The sequence below is a fragment of the Oncorhynchus masou genome, chromosome 27, assembly GCF_036934945.1.
Source record: "Oncorhynchus masou masou isolate Uvic2021 chromosome 27, UVic_Omas_1.1, whole genome shotgun sequence".
In the NCBI taxonomy this organism is placed as follows: Eukaryota; Metazoa; Chordata; class Actinopteri; order Salmoniformes; family Salmonidae; genus Oncorhynchus; species Oncorhynchus masou.
Window position 1 is genome coordinate 40,811,747 of NC_088238.1, and position 19,430 is coordinate 40,831,176.

Consider the following 19,430-nt stretch of genomic DNA (forward strand, 5'->3'; position numbering starts at 1 on the left):
AGGAATCAGCTTACAAATGGGCACTTATTAGCGGATTTGGAAGTGCAGGTCTTTCTTTGCTGCAAGACACCGTAACACATGGTACCTGCTTTCATGTTGTGCCGCTATTGGAAACCCCTGTCAACACAGTTGTAATTGCCCTTGAGCATGTTGAATTGTTTTCCCTGACATTACATCTGTGTCCGGTATTGTGCTTGCAGCTCATTTCCCAAACACACTTGAGAAGGACTTGGTATACTCAACAAATGACTTGTGTTGGAACAGTATACATTGTACATTGAGTGATGAATTAATGGAAATCAATCATATCTGCTCCACTTTTAAGATTATTTTACACTTCAGCACGGCTTTGAGGTCATGTAGAGATATGTCGGAGATGACATTTGCGATGATTTGATCAGACCTGTTAATAATTATTCTCGTTATATAGTTCGTAGTGAGATAGGTCCAAGATGACAATGTATAAATACCACTGAGATCTGTATGGGATAAATGTAAGACATGTTTGAGCATCTAATTGTTAGTATCACGTTGAGACTCATTTAAGATCTTGAACTACTCTCCTTTATCCAGTAGCTGAGACTGAGAGAAGAGATACTTGTGAGAGAGTTCAGAGAACTCTTACAGTGATCACCGTGAGACAGATCCATGTCTACTTCTCACGAGTGACAATTGAGAGGTATGAGAAAACGCACAACATCTCACTGTTGTATTGACCAGTGCTCTTTTTTTTTTGTCTAGGAGATTGACATAAGATCTAAAGGAGATCTCATCGTGAATGTGGCTTTCCTATGGGAAGTGTCATCATTTCGCTGATGGTGAAACTTAAAACTCTCACACAATGCATTCACAGGTGAAACCTATGTTTTTCAGGTTTAGTGTTTTTAAACCTTTCTAAATCTCACAAAGACATGGACCAAAGACAAACACATTTATTGTTGAAAATCCTTGTCCTATTTTTACAGTGTACATTGAATATGTGAATAGGCATGCAATGCTAAAGTGCAAGTCAGTAAACAATACTGTCCTCAACATAGATACAATTAATTAAGGCATGTTACATTTTAGACCTGGGTTCAAATACTTTGAGCGTTTGCTTGAATCTGCCAGGGGTGCCAGATGGACAGGATTTGCAGTTTTGAGACTTATCTATTGGTTTTTTAAGTCAGGCAAGCTGAAATAGGCACAGATAAAGAATTTGAAATTATTTTCAAGTATTTTAAACCCATGTCTGTTATATTCATATTCATTTTGATGTTTAATCTAGACTTTAATCAACAGGATATATGCCATTAAAAAAAAACACAAACAAAAAACAACACTATCATCCTACCTACCAGTCTATTAGGATTATATGTTAAAGGTGCAATATGCTAGAATTTCGAATAGTTCACCTGATTTCAGTTTATGTAACAAAACAATTAATGTATAGTGTAGTGAATCATTGTACCATATAATAACTGAAAATATTGCATTTTCAGCTGTTTGAAGCTGGTCTGCAAAACCGAAAGTAAAAGATGCAAAAACTAAACGTAAGAATGGGAAGCATAGAAAAGGCACACGCAGAACAGATCTACTGCTTTTTAGACTTTCTTTCAATGAGAGACAGATCTATAACTCACATTTCTATGTGAATTTGAAATTCCAATTTCAAAAGGTTACATATTGCAGCTTTGAGGTAGGGGAGAGTGGGGAAAGTTGAGTAAAAAGGTTTGTTGAGCCACCCCTTGTTTCTAGGAAAGCAGGCATCAAATTAATCCAGTGACCAAATATTTAGGAAGAGGTCATCATTTCATGGAGTCTGTGAAGGAAGAAACCACATGAAAAAAGTGGCAAGCAAGTTGGGTCCAAATAACGGCTTTTCACAAAGCAAATGCATTTTTTGTTTATAAGTTTCATGACGCTTGTATCTAAAGCAAAGTAGATAGTTTTATGATTGTTTTACACATCAGTTGGGATCTGATGAATATGAGGTCCTAAACCTTTCACAAATGTGCATTCTTGTTTGCCTTGGGGTTAGTGGAGCCAATGGTCACCATACCCCATACAAATGATTACATTTTGTCAGTTTAATGCATAGCATGCATAGTATTTTTGCAATGTGTCTGAAAATATGAACTCAAGAGTGCATTTCTATTGTTACAGAGCAGACATCATGTCCCGTGTACACAAACGTAAAACAAGCAGGGTTCCAGCCACAAAGAGGTTCTTGAGCGAGCAGCCAAGGAAGTGAGAGAAGGGAAGAAGTCCATCTCAAGCAGCAGCAAGGGATGAAAAAATAGACAATGACCGAAAAACAAAATGAACATGTAGCTGTGTGAAAGAGAGGCTATGATAGGAGTAGCAGATGCACATTCTGTATGGTCTTATCTGATGACATAGAGTTTGAGCTTTGCTAAACTTATCAATAATCTTTTGGACCAGTTTCATGGGCTTTGTAGCCTCAAATGCAGAGAACTAGCCGACAAATTGGCACATCAAAACTACATCCCTGTCCCAGACAACTGGTCAAGAAATAGAAGGGTATGGGATATTGAACAGAGTGTTCTATATCTGAATGTAGACATATATTTAACATATACAGTATACCCATTCCATGAATTAAACTTTGACCTAACAGCACCATCAACCACTGTCACAGGACACCAACACCCACTTACCCCAAGGCTGCTCGACTTACCCTGTCCCTATGCTCAACTTACCCTGTCCCTATGCTCAACTTACCCTGTCCCTATGCTTGACTTACCCTGTCCCTATGCTCAACTTACCCTGTCCCTATGCTCAACTTACCCTGTCCCTATGCTCGACTTACCCTGTCCCTATGCTCAACTTACCCTGTCCCTATGCTCGACTTACCCTGTCCCTATGCTCAACTTACCCTGTCCCTATGCTCAACTTACCCTGTCCCTATGCTCGACTTACCCTGTCCCTATGCTCGACTTACCCTGTCCCTATGCTCGACTTACCCTGTCCCTATGCTCGACTTACCCTGTCCCTATGCTCGACTTACCCTGTCCCTATGCTCGACTTACCCTGTCCCTATGCTCGACTTACCCTGTCCCTATGCTCAACTTACCCTGTCCCTATGCTCGACTTACCCTGTCCCTATGCTCGACTTACCCTGTCCCTATGCTCAACTTACCCCATACCCAGGGTAAGTTGAGTAAACCACTTTTTTTATTTGGAAAGGCTATGTTTTCAAAACCGTTATGTTTACATTAATTCTAATTATTTTCAGGGATAAACCACATTGTGAAATATATGTAGACATCTTTGTTAGAAAGAATACTATATTTCCCTTGGCGTAGTAATGCTGAATGTAAACAATGGTTAAACATACACCACTCTCCCCTATTTTCTGCATACAGAATTGTAGTCTTTCAGAGTTGTTGCCAGAGTTGCAATCTTTCTCAACAGGGTTCAACTGACCAGGGGACTAGGGGGGCTGGACAACAAAATAAATCCGCTTGTTATCACCATAACAAATATCAATACGGTCAAGAATATTGACGTCGGGCACTCACCCCCAAGGTACTTTAAGCCACCACTAAGTGTCAATGTATAATTGTTTTACAGTTTCCCTACCAAGATCATATGTCACAGTATTTTCTGCAGACAGAATTGTAGTCTTTCAGAGTTGTTGTCAGAGTATTTCTCAGCATTGCTTGATCAGACTCTTTTCATTGATCGGACAGATCACCATGGCATCCGACTGTTTATCACAACAGTACAGATAAAAGAACGGAAACAACTTATCCTTAAAGCTGTCCTCCATGAATGTATAGATATGACTCCTCTCCTTCACGTCGTAAAACGAAACCTGGCCCTCTTCGCAATCCACATACACCCCAACCCTCTTCGGCTTGGGGTCAAGGGTTAGAGGTAACGGCGGGGTCGTGGAGGCCCTATATCCCTGGTCTTTCTTCATGGCCAGCGCCCAGTAGCCCTGGGAGGAGCTGACGGCGATACGCCCCTTCCTGTTGACTGATGCCTTGGCCACACCTAGGTACCAGTCATCCTTGTCCCCCACCTGGACCTAGATAGATGGATGGATGGATGGAAAGGTGGATAAATGGACAGACGGAGCGATAGACCTTGCTTTGTATGTTGTTTTGTTTTTGAAAGCTAGGCAAAGAGACAACAAAAAAAAACATAATCATAATCAACAAACCTCCCAGTAGTGGCGTCCCGCCGTGAAGCCCTCGCGACCCAGGACAATGACCACAGTGTCAAAACGCTCTGGGATGTCCGGGAGGTCCTGCCAAGTTCCCAGGTGCCTAACTTGACGGCGGTCTTCCGAGAGCTGGAGCCACGGGTTGGCTGAGTCTGGGTCGAGGGTCAGGTCCACTGGAAACAGCGAGTGTGAAATTATGGAGGATGTGAACATGTAATATATCTACTGCTGTACATATCATTGTTAGCATATCTTTTTGGTGTATATAAACATAGATTGATTTTGGATTACTGATATAGTGTTAATTGGGTTGTTAACTGACTTCATCCTGACATTTGGGATTTCTTGTTTCTAGTTTTGATTATTGTTTGTGTACTTGTTTGACATTTTTACTGCACTGTTAGGAGCTAGTAACACAAGCATTAACATCTGCTAAGCTGTGTACGGGACCAATAAACTGTGATTTGATTTGATTTTGATTTGAATGCCGACCTGTGTACTTAAGAATCTTCTTCAGCTCTGTGAAAATGGACACAAATCACAATTCAATGATTTAAAAACAAAACACATCACTTCTTGCTCAACAATTTGCAGAGAACAAGAGGTTTGGAAATAGGGTAATAAGTGAAAGAAATCACACACATCGGTCCTTTATTGAAGAACCTACCAGAGTCCACCAGTTTGTCAATTTCCTCACTCAGCGTCTCTTCCAATTTGGACACAGCTCTCCTGATGATCCCAACACACACCTCAGTGTGTACACTGGTCCCAGACCAGTCCTTAGTGGCTGGAGGGGTACACAGGGCTGGGAAACTCTACAGCGAGAGATAGGAAAAACAATGGGTCAATTTAGTCAATCTATACGATGTACACTGAGTGTACAAAACATTAAGAGCACCTTATAATATTGAGTTGCACCCCCTTTTACCCTCAGAACAGCCTCAGTGCAGGGCATGGACGTTGAAAATGTTCCATTGGGATTCTGGGCCATGTTGACGCCAATGCTTCCCACAGTTGTGTCAAGTTGGCTGGATGTCCTTTTGGTGGTGGACCATTCTTGATACACACGGAAAACTGTTGGGTGTGAAAAACCCAGCAGCGTTGCAGTTCTTGACAAAAACCGGTGCACCTGGCACCTGCTACCATATCCCGTTCAAAGGCACTTAAGTATTTTGTCTTTCCCATTCACCCTCTGAAAGGCACGCGTACACAATCCTTGTCTCAATTTCCTCAACGCTTAAAAATCCTTCTTTAACCTGTCTTCTACCCTTCATCTACACTGATCGAAGTGAATTTCACAAGTGACATCAATAAGGGTCCATAGCTTTCACTTGGATTCACCTGGTCAGTCTATGTCATGGAAAGAGCAGGTGTTGCTAATGTTTTCTACTATCAGAGCATATGTGTGCAATATTTCTTATTTTGTGATAAAAATTTGGGACAAAGAAAATTATGACAAGACCGAACCAAATTTGTGATCTATATTTCTCGACTACAATGTGTGCATATTCTGCTATGTATTATTAATGAAATCGGCAACCCCTCCCACCTGTAGGAAGTGGATGTGGTCCTCTGTGCGTGAGAGGTGCTCCAGGTCTGTATTCCTCCTCTGTAGTTTATTGATCTCCTGTTCCAGCTCCCCTATCAGGCCCTGGGACCACCTTGTACGCATTAACACAGAGGTCAGACACCATAATGTTAGCTCCAGGAACCTTTTTTGTAAGATAAAACCGGATACAAGGCACAGAGCATGATGGGTACTGTAGTACTTCCTCTACACACCTCTCTGTCTCTCTCTGCTTTTCCTCTATAGCCAGCACCAGCTCAGCCTGGGTCCTCTGGATGGACCGAATCAGCTCCTGGAACACCTGCATGCTGTCCTCGATCTCCCTCTGGGCACTGGACTAAAAGGGAAAGAGATCGTCATGACTTAAAGCTGGTGTCTTTAATGGTGAAACTGACACGTCCGTTTGCGATATTACAACAGCAAACGACAAAAACATTTTTTTTCTCTCTCTCTCGGACATCGCTGCACGCACGATAGAACAACAGCATATGTAATGCTCCTCACCTCTGCTTGTCAACAAAACAAAAACAATAGTATTACCTTTTTGGGTGTCATTTTCCCTGGACATTTTCCAGAATTCATAGTACAGGAGATGGTCACATTGAATAATATGCTAATAACCATTTTAGTACAGTGTAATTACACATTTTGGCATATTTCTTACTTGTTGGTAACTGGGTATCATCAATGTTATTATTATACTGTATTGGGACACACCCCTAGAGGGTAGAAGATTATATAATTTATTGAGCAGCAGCTGTATACGACAATATTCTGTCTAATGTACTGTGGTAGACACATGAGCAATAACACTGCCAAGAGGTCCAAATCGCGTCCCAAATGGAACCCTATTCCCTATACAGAGCACTACTTTTGATCAGAGGCCTGGGGCTATGGCGGTCATGAAGGCGGGTTATTGGCACGCAACAAACTACTGGTCTCACGATAATTGACCGTTAATTAACTTAAGCACGCATCCCCAGGCCTTCACGCACGCAAGCAGCGGATGCACGCCTTTGGAATATCTACCGTTAAATATGGCTAATAAATGAATTGAATACACACCATCACAATAGATACGTGATTTAATTGAGTCAGGCCTGAACAAACATTATGATATGGAGAAAATGCATTTCAGAAGAACACAGTATGAATTGGCCTACGTTATCTGTCTAGGCTCCTTGTTTACATTTACATTTGAGTCATTCAGCAGATGCTCTTATCCAGAGCGACTTATAGGTAGTGAGTGCATACATTGTAATACTTTTTTCGTACTGGTCCCTCGTGGGAATCAAACCCAAAACCCTGTCACTTACATGCTCTGCCAACTGAACTACGTTATTTTATTTTATAGGATTTTATCGTAAGAAGAATATAATTGAACTTTAGCTTAATAAAATAGAAAGGATAGTTTTGTTTTCGGCTTTTCTGCCATGCGTAATAATTTCAATTCAGGTTTTTTAAATATTTTTTTGTTTTGCGGGGGGGGGGGGGGCTTGGGCTCATAAGCCTATTCATATGCGTGTTTTGAATTAATCGACATCCTTAGAAAGCCCTGTCAATTTCATCGTGTCAGGCTTTGAAACAACAAATCAAATGTTATTTGTCACATGCGCCGAATACAATCAGGTGTAGACCTTACAGTGAAATGCCTACTTACAAGCCCTTAACCAACAATGCAGTTTAAAAAAATAAGTGATAAGTAAAAAAATAGATAAGTAAAAAGCACAAAATAAAAGTAACAAGTAATTCACAACAAACATGTTTTACTGTTTCAACCTGCTGTTGAACTACTTTCCTCAAATGGATCATCACAGTAAGATGAGTTTTAAAAGTATGATAGACCTACTAGTTTGATGATAAGTGTTTGATGTGAATTTCAGAGTGGTTAAAGGGATTATAGAGCCCTGAGTACCAAGCCATTAGCAACCTGATGGTCGTTAACCTCTTACATCTATGGGGGCGCTATTTCATTATTGGATAAAAAAACGTGCCAGTTTTAAGTTCAATATTTTGTCACAAAAAGATGCTCGACTATGCATATAATTGACAGCTTTGGAAAGAAAACACTCGGATGTTTCCAAAACTGCAAAGATATTGTCTGTGAGTGCCCCAGAACTGATGCTACAGGCGAAACCAAGATGAAACTTCAAACAGGAAATGAGCAGGATTTTTGAGGCTCTGTTTTTCATTGTCTCCTTATATGGCTGTGGACGCGCAAGGAATGAGCCTACCCGATCTATCGTTTCCCCAAGGTGTCTGCAGCATTGTGACGTATTTGTAGGCATATCATTGGAAGATTGACCATAAGAGACTACATTTGCCAGGTGTCCGCCTGGTGTCCTCCGTCGAAATTGTTGCGTCATCTTCAGCTGCTCGTCTTTTTCCAAGCGATTCAGAGGAGAAAGTAGACATCCACGAACGATATATCAATGAAGAGATATGTGAAAAACACCTTGAGGATTGATTCTAAACAGCGTTTGCCGTGTTTCAGTCGATATTATGGAGTTAATTTGCAAAACAGTTCGCCGTTTTGAAGACTGAATTTTCGTTTTATTTGGTACCCAAACGTGATGTACAAAATGGAGCGATTTCTCCTACACAAAGAATCTTTCAGGAAAAACTGAACATTTGCTATGTAACTGAGAGTCTCCTCATTGAAAACATCCGAAGTTCTTCAAAGGTAAATGATTTTATTTTAATCCTTTTCTTGTTTTTGTGCAAATGTTGCCCGCTAAATGCTACGCTAAATGTGACGCTAAATGCTACGCTAGCTATCAATACTCACAAATGCTTGTTTTGCTATGGTTCAAAAGCATATTTTGAAAATCTGAGATGACAGTGTTAAGAAAAGGCTAAGCTTGAGAGCTAGCACATTCATTTCATTTCATTTGCGATTTTCATAAATAGTTAACGTTACGTTATGCTAATGAGCTTGAGGCTATAACTGGATACAGGTTTTTTTCATAGCCAAACGTGAACAAAATGGAGCGATTTGTCCTACACAAATAATATTTTTTGAAAAACTGAACATTGCTATCTAACTGAGAGTCTCCTCATTGAAAACATCTGAAGTTCTTCAAAGGTATATTATTTTATTTGAATGGTTTTCTTGTTTTTGTGAAAATGTTGCTGGCTGAATTCTAGGCTTATATAGCTATGCTAGCTATCAATACTCTTACACAAATGCTTGTTTAGCTATGGTTGAAAAGCATATTTTGAAAATCTGAGATGACAGTGTTGTTAACAAAAGTCTAAGCTTGAGAGCAAATATATTTATTTCATTTCATTTGCGATTTTCATGAATAGTTAACGTTGCGTTATGCTAATGAGCTTGAGGCTATAAATAGGATCCCGGATCCGGGATTGCTCAACGCAAGAAGTTAACAAGTTGGGTACTATCAAAGCATGGCCAGAGTGCATAAGAGTAGATTATCCCGTGACAACGGTCAAGTGTATATTTACTGAGGTCATGACTCATGACTGCCGGTGTGGCGGTAATATGGTCACCACAACAGCCCTAATCAGAGCCCTATGCAACCTGGTCAAAAGTAGTGCACTACATAGGGAATAATATGCCATTTAGGATGCACACTCTTTTGCCTTTTATGGCTAATAAGACCCATGGAAGACCCATAACTCCTCCCACAAGGCAACAATTAGGTTGCCTGACTAGAAACCGTTCAGATTTTGTTTTCCTACATCTCAATAAAGTTTGCAAGTGCTTCGAAGCAAAGATCAAATATATCCAGCAAAGATCAAATCCATCCAGAAGCCATGTATTCTGGTCCCCCACATTGGGTTAATGTTCAAAGCAAAATTATTTTCTAGAATCCAGCAGTTTATTTTGTCAGTTCCATCAGATGTTGACTATATGATCAAAAGTGTTGCGCAGTGTAAGTCCCAACTGTCAACATGACAAATTAGCATGTATTTTACCACTGGGACAAATAAATATTGCATCCGGAATGGCACCCTATTCCCGATGTAGTGAACTATGTAGGGAATAGGGCACCATTTCGGAAGCATTCAATAGCTCACCTTATTCAGCTCCGCTGAGTGCTTGATCTCCTCCACCTTCTTCAGTCTTTCCTGGATCATCTGCTGTACATCTATCTCTGTCTTCTTCAGCTGAGCCTGTGGAGAGCATTCAGTGCCTTCAGGAGGTATTCACACCCCTTTACTTTCCCCACCTTTTTGTTTGTTACAACCTGAATTTAAAATGGATTCAATTGAGATGTTGTGTCATTGGCTTACACACAATACCCCCATAATGTCTGAGTGGAATTATGATTGTATTATGTTTTACTAAATGAATACAAAATGAAAAGCTGAAATGTTTTGAGTCAATAAGTATTCAACCCCTTTGTTATGGCAAGCCTAAATAAATTCAGGAGTAAAAATGTGCTTACCAAGTCACATAATAAGTTGCACGGACTCACTCTGTACAATAATAGTGTTTAACATGATTTTTGAATGACTACCACATCTCTGTACCCCACACATACAATTATCTGTAAGGTCCCACAGTTGAGCAGTGAATTTCAAAGAGAGATTAAACCACAAAGACCGTAGAGGTTTTCCAATGACTTGCAAAGAAGGGGACCTATTGGTAGATGGGCACAAATTTAAAAAAGGAGATATTAAATATCAATTCGAGCATGTTGAATTTATTAATTATACGTTGGATGGTGTATCAATACACCCAGTCAATACAAAGATACAGGCGTCCTTTCTAACTCAGTTGCCAGAAAGGAAGGAAACCACTCAGGGATTTCACCATGAGGCCAATGGTGACTTTAAAACAGTGACAGAGTTTAATGACTGGGATAGGAGAAAACAGAGAAATTGCAATAAAAGTGGAAAATCCAACAAATCACATCACATTTTCAAGCACGGTGGTGGCTGCATCATGCTATGGGTATGCTTGTCATCGGCAAGGACTAGGGAGTTTTTTAGGATAAAAAGAAATGGAATAGAGCTAAGCACAGGCAAAATCCTAGTGGTTAACCTATTTCAGTCTGCTTTCCAACAGACACTGAGACAAATTCAACTTTCAGCAGGACAATAACCTAAAACACAAGGTCTAATCTACACTTGAGTTGCTTACCAAGACAACATTGAATGTTCTTGAGTGGCCTAGTTACAGTTTTGACTTAAATAATCTTGAAAGTGTATGGCAAGACTTTAAAAATATTTAAGACTTACCCAGAAAGACTCAGCTGTAATTGCTGCTAGAGGTGATTCTAACATTTATTAACTTAAAGGTTGAATACTTATGTAAATTAGCTGTTTCCGTATTTCGTTTTTAATACATTTGCAAAACTGTCAAAATACATGTTTTCCCTTCATCATTATGGGGTATTGTGTGTCAATGGGTGAGAAAAAAAATCTATTGAATTCAGGCTGTAACACAACAAATTGTGGAAGAAGACAAAGGGTGTGAATACTCTGTATGCACTGTGGGTGAGAGATAATTAATCTTACATTTGGCAGTCTATAGCCTGGTCCCAGATTTGTTTATACAACATGTTGACAATGACTGACAAGGAAACAGGCCGAAATTCAGGCTAGGCAGCCTACTTTCAACAACATCTAGAGCTGGGCCTCACAAACTGTAGTGTGTTATTGGTGGATTTGTGTACCAAATACAGTTGACCTCTTCTAAAATGTACTTTTACAGCTTCAATGGCAATCATTGTGTCAGTTTTATTAGGAGCTGACCATAAATGTCTCCAAATCGTGTGGCCAAAATGTGACTAGGATTTTTATATAGCTGCATTTAGCTTCTGATCGCTGCATCAAGCCTGAACAGCACAATAGTTACTGTATGTCTTTGAAAATGATAAACCAATTGACAATGGATTCTCGAAATATACACTACCGGTCAGAAGTTTTAGAACACCTACTCATCCAAGGGGTTTTCTTTATTTTTACTATTTTCTACATTGTAGAATAATAGTGAAGACATCACAACTATGAAATAACACATATGGAATCATGTAGTAACCAAAAAAGTGTTAAACAAATCAACATATATTTTATATTTGAGATTCTTCAAATAGCCACCATTTGCCTTGATGACAGCTTTGCACATTCTTGGCACTCTCTCCACCAGCTTCACCTGGAATGCTTTTCCAACAGTCTTGAAGGAATTCCCACATATACTGAGCACTTGTTGGCTGCTTTTCCTTCACTCTGCGGTCCGACTCATCCCAAACCATCTCATTTGGGTTGAGGTCGGGGGATTGTGGAGGCCAGGTCATCTGAGGCAGCACTCCATCACTCTCCTTCTTGGTAAAATAGCCCTTACACAGCTTGGAGGTGTGTTGGGCCATTGTCCTGTTGAAAAACAAATGATAGTCCCACTAAGCGCAAACCAGGTGCGATGGCGTATCGCTGCAGAATGCTGTGGTAGCCATGCTGGTGAAGTGTGCCTTGAATTCTAAATAAATCACAGACAGTGTCACCAGCAAAGCACCCCCACACCATAACACCTCCTCCTCCATGCTTTACGGTGGGAAATATACATGCCAAGTTCATCCGTTCACCCACACCGCGTCTCACAAAGACATGGCAGTTGGAACCAAAAATCTCAAATTTGGACTCATTAGACCAAAGGACAAATTTCCCTCGGTCTAATGTCCATTGCTCATGTTTCTTGGCCCAAGAAAGTCTCTTCTTCAAAATGCTCTCCTTTAGTAGTGGTTTCTTTGCAGCAATTTTACAATGAAGGACTGATTCACACAGTCTCCTCTGAACAGTTGATGTTGAGATGTGTCTGTTACTTGGGCTGCAATTTCTGAGGCTGGTAACTCTAATGAACTTATCCTTGGCAGCAGAGGTAACTCTGGGTGTTCTATTCCTGTGGCGGTCCTCATGAGAACCAGTTTCATCATAGCGCTTGATGGATTTTGCGACTGTACTTGAAGAAACTTTCAAAGTTCTTGAAATGTTCCGTATTGACTGACCTTCATGTCTTAAAGTAATGATAGACTGTCATTTCTCATTGCTTATTTGAGCTGTTCTTGCCATACTATGGACTTGGTCTTTTACCAAATATGGATATCTTCTTTATACCCCCCTACCATGTCACAACACAACTGGTTGGCTGAAACACTTCCACAAATTAACTTTTAAGAAGGAAAACCTGTTAAGTGAAATGCATTCCAGGTGACTACTTCATGAAGCTGGTTGAGAGAATTCCAAGAGTGTGAAAAGCTGTCATCAAGGCAAAGGGTGGCTATTTTAAGAATCTCAAATATAAAATATATGTTGATTTGTTTAACACTTCTTTGGTAACAACAGGATTCCATATGTGTTATTTCATAGTTTTGATGTCTTCACTATTATTCTGCAATGTAGAACATTGTAAAAATAAAAACCCTTGAATGAGTAGGTGTTCTAAAATGTTTGAATGGTAGTGTACTTTACACTTGATTAATCGCATCAAAACCAACCTGGATGAATGACATATATATAAATGTAACATACACTGTAGCCTTTATACTGTAATAGCCTCTACAAATTATTCTCACCTTCTTATCAGTCCACTCCCTCTCTACAGGTACAGTAAAGTGAGCTCTGTGGTCCGTCTCCGTACACAGCACACACACACAGATATGGTCTTTCTTACAGAACAGCTCCAGAAGCCTCTCGTGCTTGGGACACATCCTCTCTTCCAGGTTAGTCACGGGTTCGATCAGCTTGTGTTTGGTGAAGCGTGTGTTGTGGTTCTTGATGTGTTCCTCGCAGTATGAGGTCAGACACACCAGGCAGGACTTGACGGCCTTCATCCGGTCGCCCATGCAGACATCACAAGACACCTCGCCCCATAGGCTGTGGGGTGGGGAAGGAGGAGCATCGGCTGGAGGTTCCTCTGGCTCTCCCTCTGGCTTCTCTTCTATTGGTTTCTCTGGTTCCTGGCTCATCGTTCGTTGCAGCTGTGGCAGCTGTAGCTTTTGCATCTCCTGCTTCAGTCTCAGCTCCTGGAGAAGCTTCTGCTGCTTTTGAACCAGTTCCTGTTGCTCTTTCTTCTTCGTTTCCCGCTCCGTCTTTTTCTGCTCCTCCTCCTTCTGTTTCTGCTCTTCCATCTTCTTCTGCAAATCTCGTTCCTCTTTCAGTTCCTGCCGTTGGAGACGCTCGGCGTTGCTCACCCTGATGTCCTTAAATTGCTCAGCGATCTCCCTCAGGACGGTGTTGATGCTAATGTCGGGCCGCTTGAAGAAGGTCTTCTTGCACATGGGGCATTGGAACAGGGCGGTGGTCTTCCAGTAGTCTAGGATGCAGCAGCGGCAGAAGTTGTGTCCACAGGGGATGGAGACAGGGTTGGTGAACACGTCCAGACAGATGGAGCAGTGGACCTGCTCCTCTGTCAGATTTCCATGATTTCCTGCAAGGTAAGCCATTACTGGCAGAGAAGACCGTGCACGGTCATACTTAACATTACAGTGTTCTGTAACACTTTACATTGCAGTGTTTCGGAAACACCTTATATTACAGTGTTCGGTAGCACTTCACATTGGGATCGTTGTCTGACCTGTCATATCGGACCTGTGAGATCCAGGCCATAAAGCATTATATCAGATCAGGTTTATTTTAGTGTGGATGTGTTGTAATGTGGATGTGGATGTGTTATAATGTTCCTGCTTCTCTTTGGATGTTAATTGGATGTTGACTTGTATGGCCTCCAAAATGTATTTCTGGATCCCTAACAGCAGATTCAAACTTAGATATTAGCCTCTATTGCTTCTCAAGGGTCATATTACAACCCTAAACACATCCAGTTGAAGTCCTGGCCACTTCGATCACGAGCCAAGTGAGAGCTATTGAAAAGCATGTGGGCATTCTTTGCTTAAATTATCCCCTATGCTAAATATACTAAGCAAGAAGTGTTTGGTTTAGAAAGCGGGCTGTCAGCAAGTTAAAGCTATGTGCACCCGCGGGCCGCGCGTGCACATAGCTTTTTGAGCAGTGAGCATTTATGAACACATGGGCTGCTTTCCAAATTGAACCCTTTGCCCTATGGAGTGCACTACTTTTGAGCAGGTCCCCTATGGTCCTGGTCAAAGGTAGTGCACCATGTAGGGAATAGGCTACCATTTGGGACACCCACCGTGGCCACCGACAGAAGGTTGGCTATTCATAGATGTAAAAGATTAGCATCTTTCCAAAAATATCGGTCTAGTCGCTCTCCTGCTCTGCTTTCTTTCTCATAAACAACAAGTGTCCCAATAATCTCTCCTGAAGTGTGCACTTGTTCACTTCCCTTCATGGATTTGAAAGAAAAAGGTGGGTATATCAATACAATGAGTTTACATTTGATTTATTTTTTATTTAACTAGGCAAGTCAGTTAAGAACAAAATCTTATTTACAATGACGGCCAACACTGGCCAAACCCAGACGACACTGCGCCAATTGTCCGCTGCCCTATGGGACTCCTAATCACGGCCGTTGTGATACAGCCTGGATTCGAACCGGGATTTTCTGTAGTGACGCCTCTAGCACTGAGATGCAGTGCCTTAGACCTCTGTGCCACTCAGGAGCACCCCAAAATAGTGAACAAGTGCACACTTCAGGAGAAAGGAGAGATTATTGGGACATAACCAAGAACGGACGTTCTGTATCTTCTCAATCCATTCAATCCTCACATAATTCCATTTCCAAATAATTTGTTTTTATATTCTTCCTCTATCCCGCCTGCAGTACGAAATCAAGATATTTCAACAACTTAGAACAAAAAAAGAGAACGTTCAGATCAAGCTTTTGTTGAAGCCTCACAATGTAAATGTTATTCATCTCTTTCATATCGAAAAACGATTATTGCATAAAGCATACCTTGCGTGTATTTTTACCGACGCAGTTAAAAGGTAGAGAGAAAACATGCAAAGAGAGAGAGAAGAAATGCGGACACTCACCAGAGAGAAGCAGCTGTTGCAGAAAGCCACTGTGCAGAGTGACCGCTCTGGCCGAACACTGACACATGACACTGCTGCCACTAGCCCCCAGCTACTCGGCCCTAAAATATGCCCCTCTCCCTCTCCCTCCCCTCCTTATCCCAGTTACCAATTTACACTTTCACGGCATGGACCGCTCTGCTCGAAGGAGAACAGCATTATCCCTAAATCTGACCCTGGGGTCGTTGTTCTGTCTTTGCTTATAACCCTAGATCTTATTAATGTTTGTGTATATTTTTCACACACTCAACACCATAATGAACAAACCCAGACAATACCCACAATGTCGTATAACTAGGTCTCTCACTTTAGGTGTAAGTTACATACCTCCAAGTCTACTCTGAATTTGCTTTAGTTATTTCAGTTCCTAGAACTTCAGATGGATATCATGTCAGGGGTCATTTATTTATTGATAGAACATCTTTATTTAGAAGTTGCTGATTGAGGTACAAAAGTAAGAATAATGTATTATCGGTGAATTTATAGAAGTACCGTGTCACGAATATCACCGAAGGTGGCTCCCCTTCCAGTTCGGGTGGCGCTTGGTCTACTAGCTGCTACCGATCCCTTTTTCCATGTTTTGTTTTGGTTAGTCTCATTGGTTTCACCTGTTCCTTGTTGGTTTTTTTGGGTTGAGGTTATTTAAGCTCAATTAGCCCGCCTGTGTTCGTAAGGGCTAGTTTGCTGTTTTGTCAAGGAGTGTTCCTGTTTTTTGTTGGGATTACCGCTGTACAGTGTATGTACCAGTTAGTACATTGTTGGAGTGTTTTACGACTGTGTTCAGCGTCACTTGTTTGCCTTCTGTTACTGTACGGAGAATAAAGAGGTTTCCTGAATCCTCTGCTCTCTGAGCCTGACTCCACACCCATCACTCTTCAAGTGTTACAGAAGCCCGCACCCATCTACGATGGAGTCAGCAGGAGCAGCGACCACCCCTCTCCCCACAATGGAAGAGCGTGTCCTTCATCACACGTCCATCCTCCATCACATCGGATCAGTGATGGATCAGATGATGGAGATGGACTGAATGGAGAGGAGTGGTCTCCCTACTCCCCCCCCCTCCCCCCCCGCAATGCTACAACCTCCTCCAGCGGTATCCGGTACCAGCGCCCTGCGTATTGCGTCTCCAAGGGAGTACGATGGAGCGGCGGCGGGGTGCCAGGGATTCCTGCTCCAGCTCGAGCTTTACCTGGCCACCGTTCGTCCGGCTCCCTTGCACGAGGAGAGCGTGAGTGTCCTCGTCTCTTGCTTGACGGGTAGAGCCCTGGAGTGGGCCAATGCCGTCTGGAACGGGCACGACTCGGTGAGGGGCCACTACCCGGAGTTCACCTGCCGCTTCCGGGCAGTGTTCGATCACCCTCCGGAGGGCCGAGCAGCGGGTGAGAGATTGTTCCATCTCAGGCAGGGGATGAGGAGCGCGCAGGACTTCGCGCTGGAGTACCGGACCATGGCTGCTGGGGCGGGGTGGAACGACAGGGCCCTAATCGAACATTACAGGTGTAGCCTGAGAGAGGACGTCCGCAAGGAGCTGGCTTGTCGGGACACTACGCTCACCCTGGACGAGCTCATAGACATAGACATGTCGATCCGGCTAGACAATCTGCTGGCTGCTCGCGGACGTTCTGAAAGGGTCCTGTCTGTTCCACCTCCTGGACCTCCCGCTCCCATACTTATGGAGCTAGGGGGGGATGCAACTAGGGAGACCGGAGGAGGAGGCTCCTCCTGCACCAGTTGTAGCCGGAGAGGGCACACTTCCGGTCGGTGCTGGAGGAGTCCATCTGGGAGTCGAGAGGGCAGGCAGAACACTTCTCGGTCACCCCATGTGAGTCAGCACCACATTCACCCAGAGCTTCCTGTTGGTCACATGTTTTTATTAATTTGTTTCCCCAAGTTTTCTCCTTCTCTCCAGCATAAGGAGCTAGTCGATTAAGGCGCAGCTGGGAACTTTATAGATTGCGGACTCGCCCAGAGGTTGAGGATTCCGTTAGTACAGACAGATCCCCCCTTCCCCGTGCACTCCTTAGATAGTCGACCATTAGGGTCAGGGCTGGTCAGGAAGGCCACGGTTCCACTGGAGATGATTACGCTGGGGGATCATAAGGAGCGGATTAGTCTGTTCCTTATCGATTCACCTGCGTGGGGGTTCCCTGGCTGGCTAGTCACAATCCTAGGATTTCGTGGAGACATGGAGCTCACCAGGGGTGGTCTGAGGAGTGTTCAGGCAGGTGTGTAGGAGTTTCCATCAGTGCAACGACGGTGGAGAGTCCAGACCTGGTTTCCACGTGCACATTCCCGCTGAGTATGCCGATTTGGCTATCGCCTTCTGTAAAAAGAAGGCGACCCAATTACCACCCCATCGACAGGGGGATTGCGTGATAAACCTCCAGGTAAACGCTGCACTGCCCAGGAGTCACCTGTACCCATTGTCCCGGGAGGAGACGTTGGCTGTGGAGACATATGTCACGGAAGCTCTGGGACAGGGTTATATTCAGCCCTCCATGTCACCCATCTCCTCGAGTTTCTTTTTTGTGAAGAAAAAGGAGGGAGGTTTGCGTCCGTGCATTGACTGAGGTCTCAATTCCATTACGGTGGGTTTTAGTTACCCACTACCTCTCATCGCTACGGCGGTGGAATCATTTCACGGAGAGCGGTTCTTCACAAAACTGGACCTCAGGAGAGTGTATAATCTGGTGCGTATTCAGGGGGGAGATGAGTGGAAAACCGTGTTTAGTACCAAATCTGGCCATTACAAGTACCTCGCCATGCCGTCTGGGTTAAGGAATGCTCCAACCATCTTTCAATCCTTTGTCGACGAGATTCTCAGGGACCTGCACAGACAGGGTGTGGTGGTGTATATTGATGATATCTTGATCTACTCCGCCACACGCGCCACGCATGTGTCTCTGGTGCGCAAGGTTCTTGGGCGACTGCTGGAGCATGACCTGTACGTTAAGGCGGAGAAATGTGAGTTTTCCAAACAAGCCGTTTCCTTCCTGGGTTATCGCATTTCCACCTCGGGGGTGGTGATGGAGTGTGACCACGTCAAGGCCATGCGCAATTGGCCGACTCCGACCACGGTAAAGGAGGTGCAGCGGTTCTTCGGGTTTGCCAATTACTACCGAAGGTTTATCCGGGGTTTTGGTCAGGTGGCGGCTCCCATTACCTCACTGCTGAAGGGGGGGGAGGTGCGGTTGCACTGGTCGGCAGAGGCGGACAGAGCTTTCCTCCGTTCGAAGGCGCTGTTCACCGACTCTCCAGTGTGGGTGCATCCAGATCCCTCTTTGGTGTTCATAGTGGAGGTGGACACATCAGAGGCCGTGGTTGGAGCCGTGCTCTCACAGTGTTCGGGTACATCACCGAAGCTCCGCCCCTGTGCTTTTTTTTTTTCGAAGAAGCTCGGGCCAGCGGAGCAAAACTATGATGTGGAGGACAGGGCTGTGGTTAAAGCCCTGAAGGTGTGGAGACACTGGCTCGAAGGGGCTAAGCACCCTTTCCTCATCTGGACTGACGACCGTAACCTGGAGTATATCCAAGCTGCTAGGAGACTGAATCCTCGTCAGGCAAGGTGGGCCATGTTTTTCACCAGATTCAGATTCACGATTTCGTATAGACCAGGTTCCTTTAACACTAAGGCAGACTCGCTGTCCCGTTTCTACGACACAGAGGATCGGTCCATTGATCCTACTCCCATCATTCCGGCGGCTAGGCTGGTGGCACCGGTAGTATGGGAGG

General features: G+C 43.2%; 1 protein-coding gene across 1 annotated transcript; it reads right to left on the reverse strand.

The window, feature by feature from the left end:
* Positions 1-936: 936 nt before the first annotated feature.
* On the reverse strand, positions 937-15,717 carry LOC135516159 (E3 ubiquitin-protein ligase TRIM39-like). Its single transcript, XM_064940243.1, has 9 exons — positions 15,660-15,717; positions 13,280-14,151; positions 9,783-9,878; positions 5,957-6,078; positions 5,724-5,835; positions 4,842-4,989; positions 4,667-4,693; positions 4,172-4,347; positions 937-4,036 (listed from the first exon to the last, which is right to left on the reverse strand). The coding sequence occupies exons 2-9, from the start codon at positions 14,147-14,149 to the stop codon at positions 3,656-3,658; spliced, it is 1,932 nt and encodes a 643-aa protein (XP_064796315.1). The 5' UTR covers positions 14,150-14,151; positions 15,660-15,717; the 3' UTR covers positions 937-3,655.
* Positions 15,718-19,430: the final 3,713 nt, after the last annotated feature.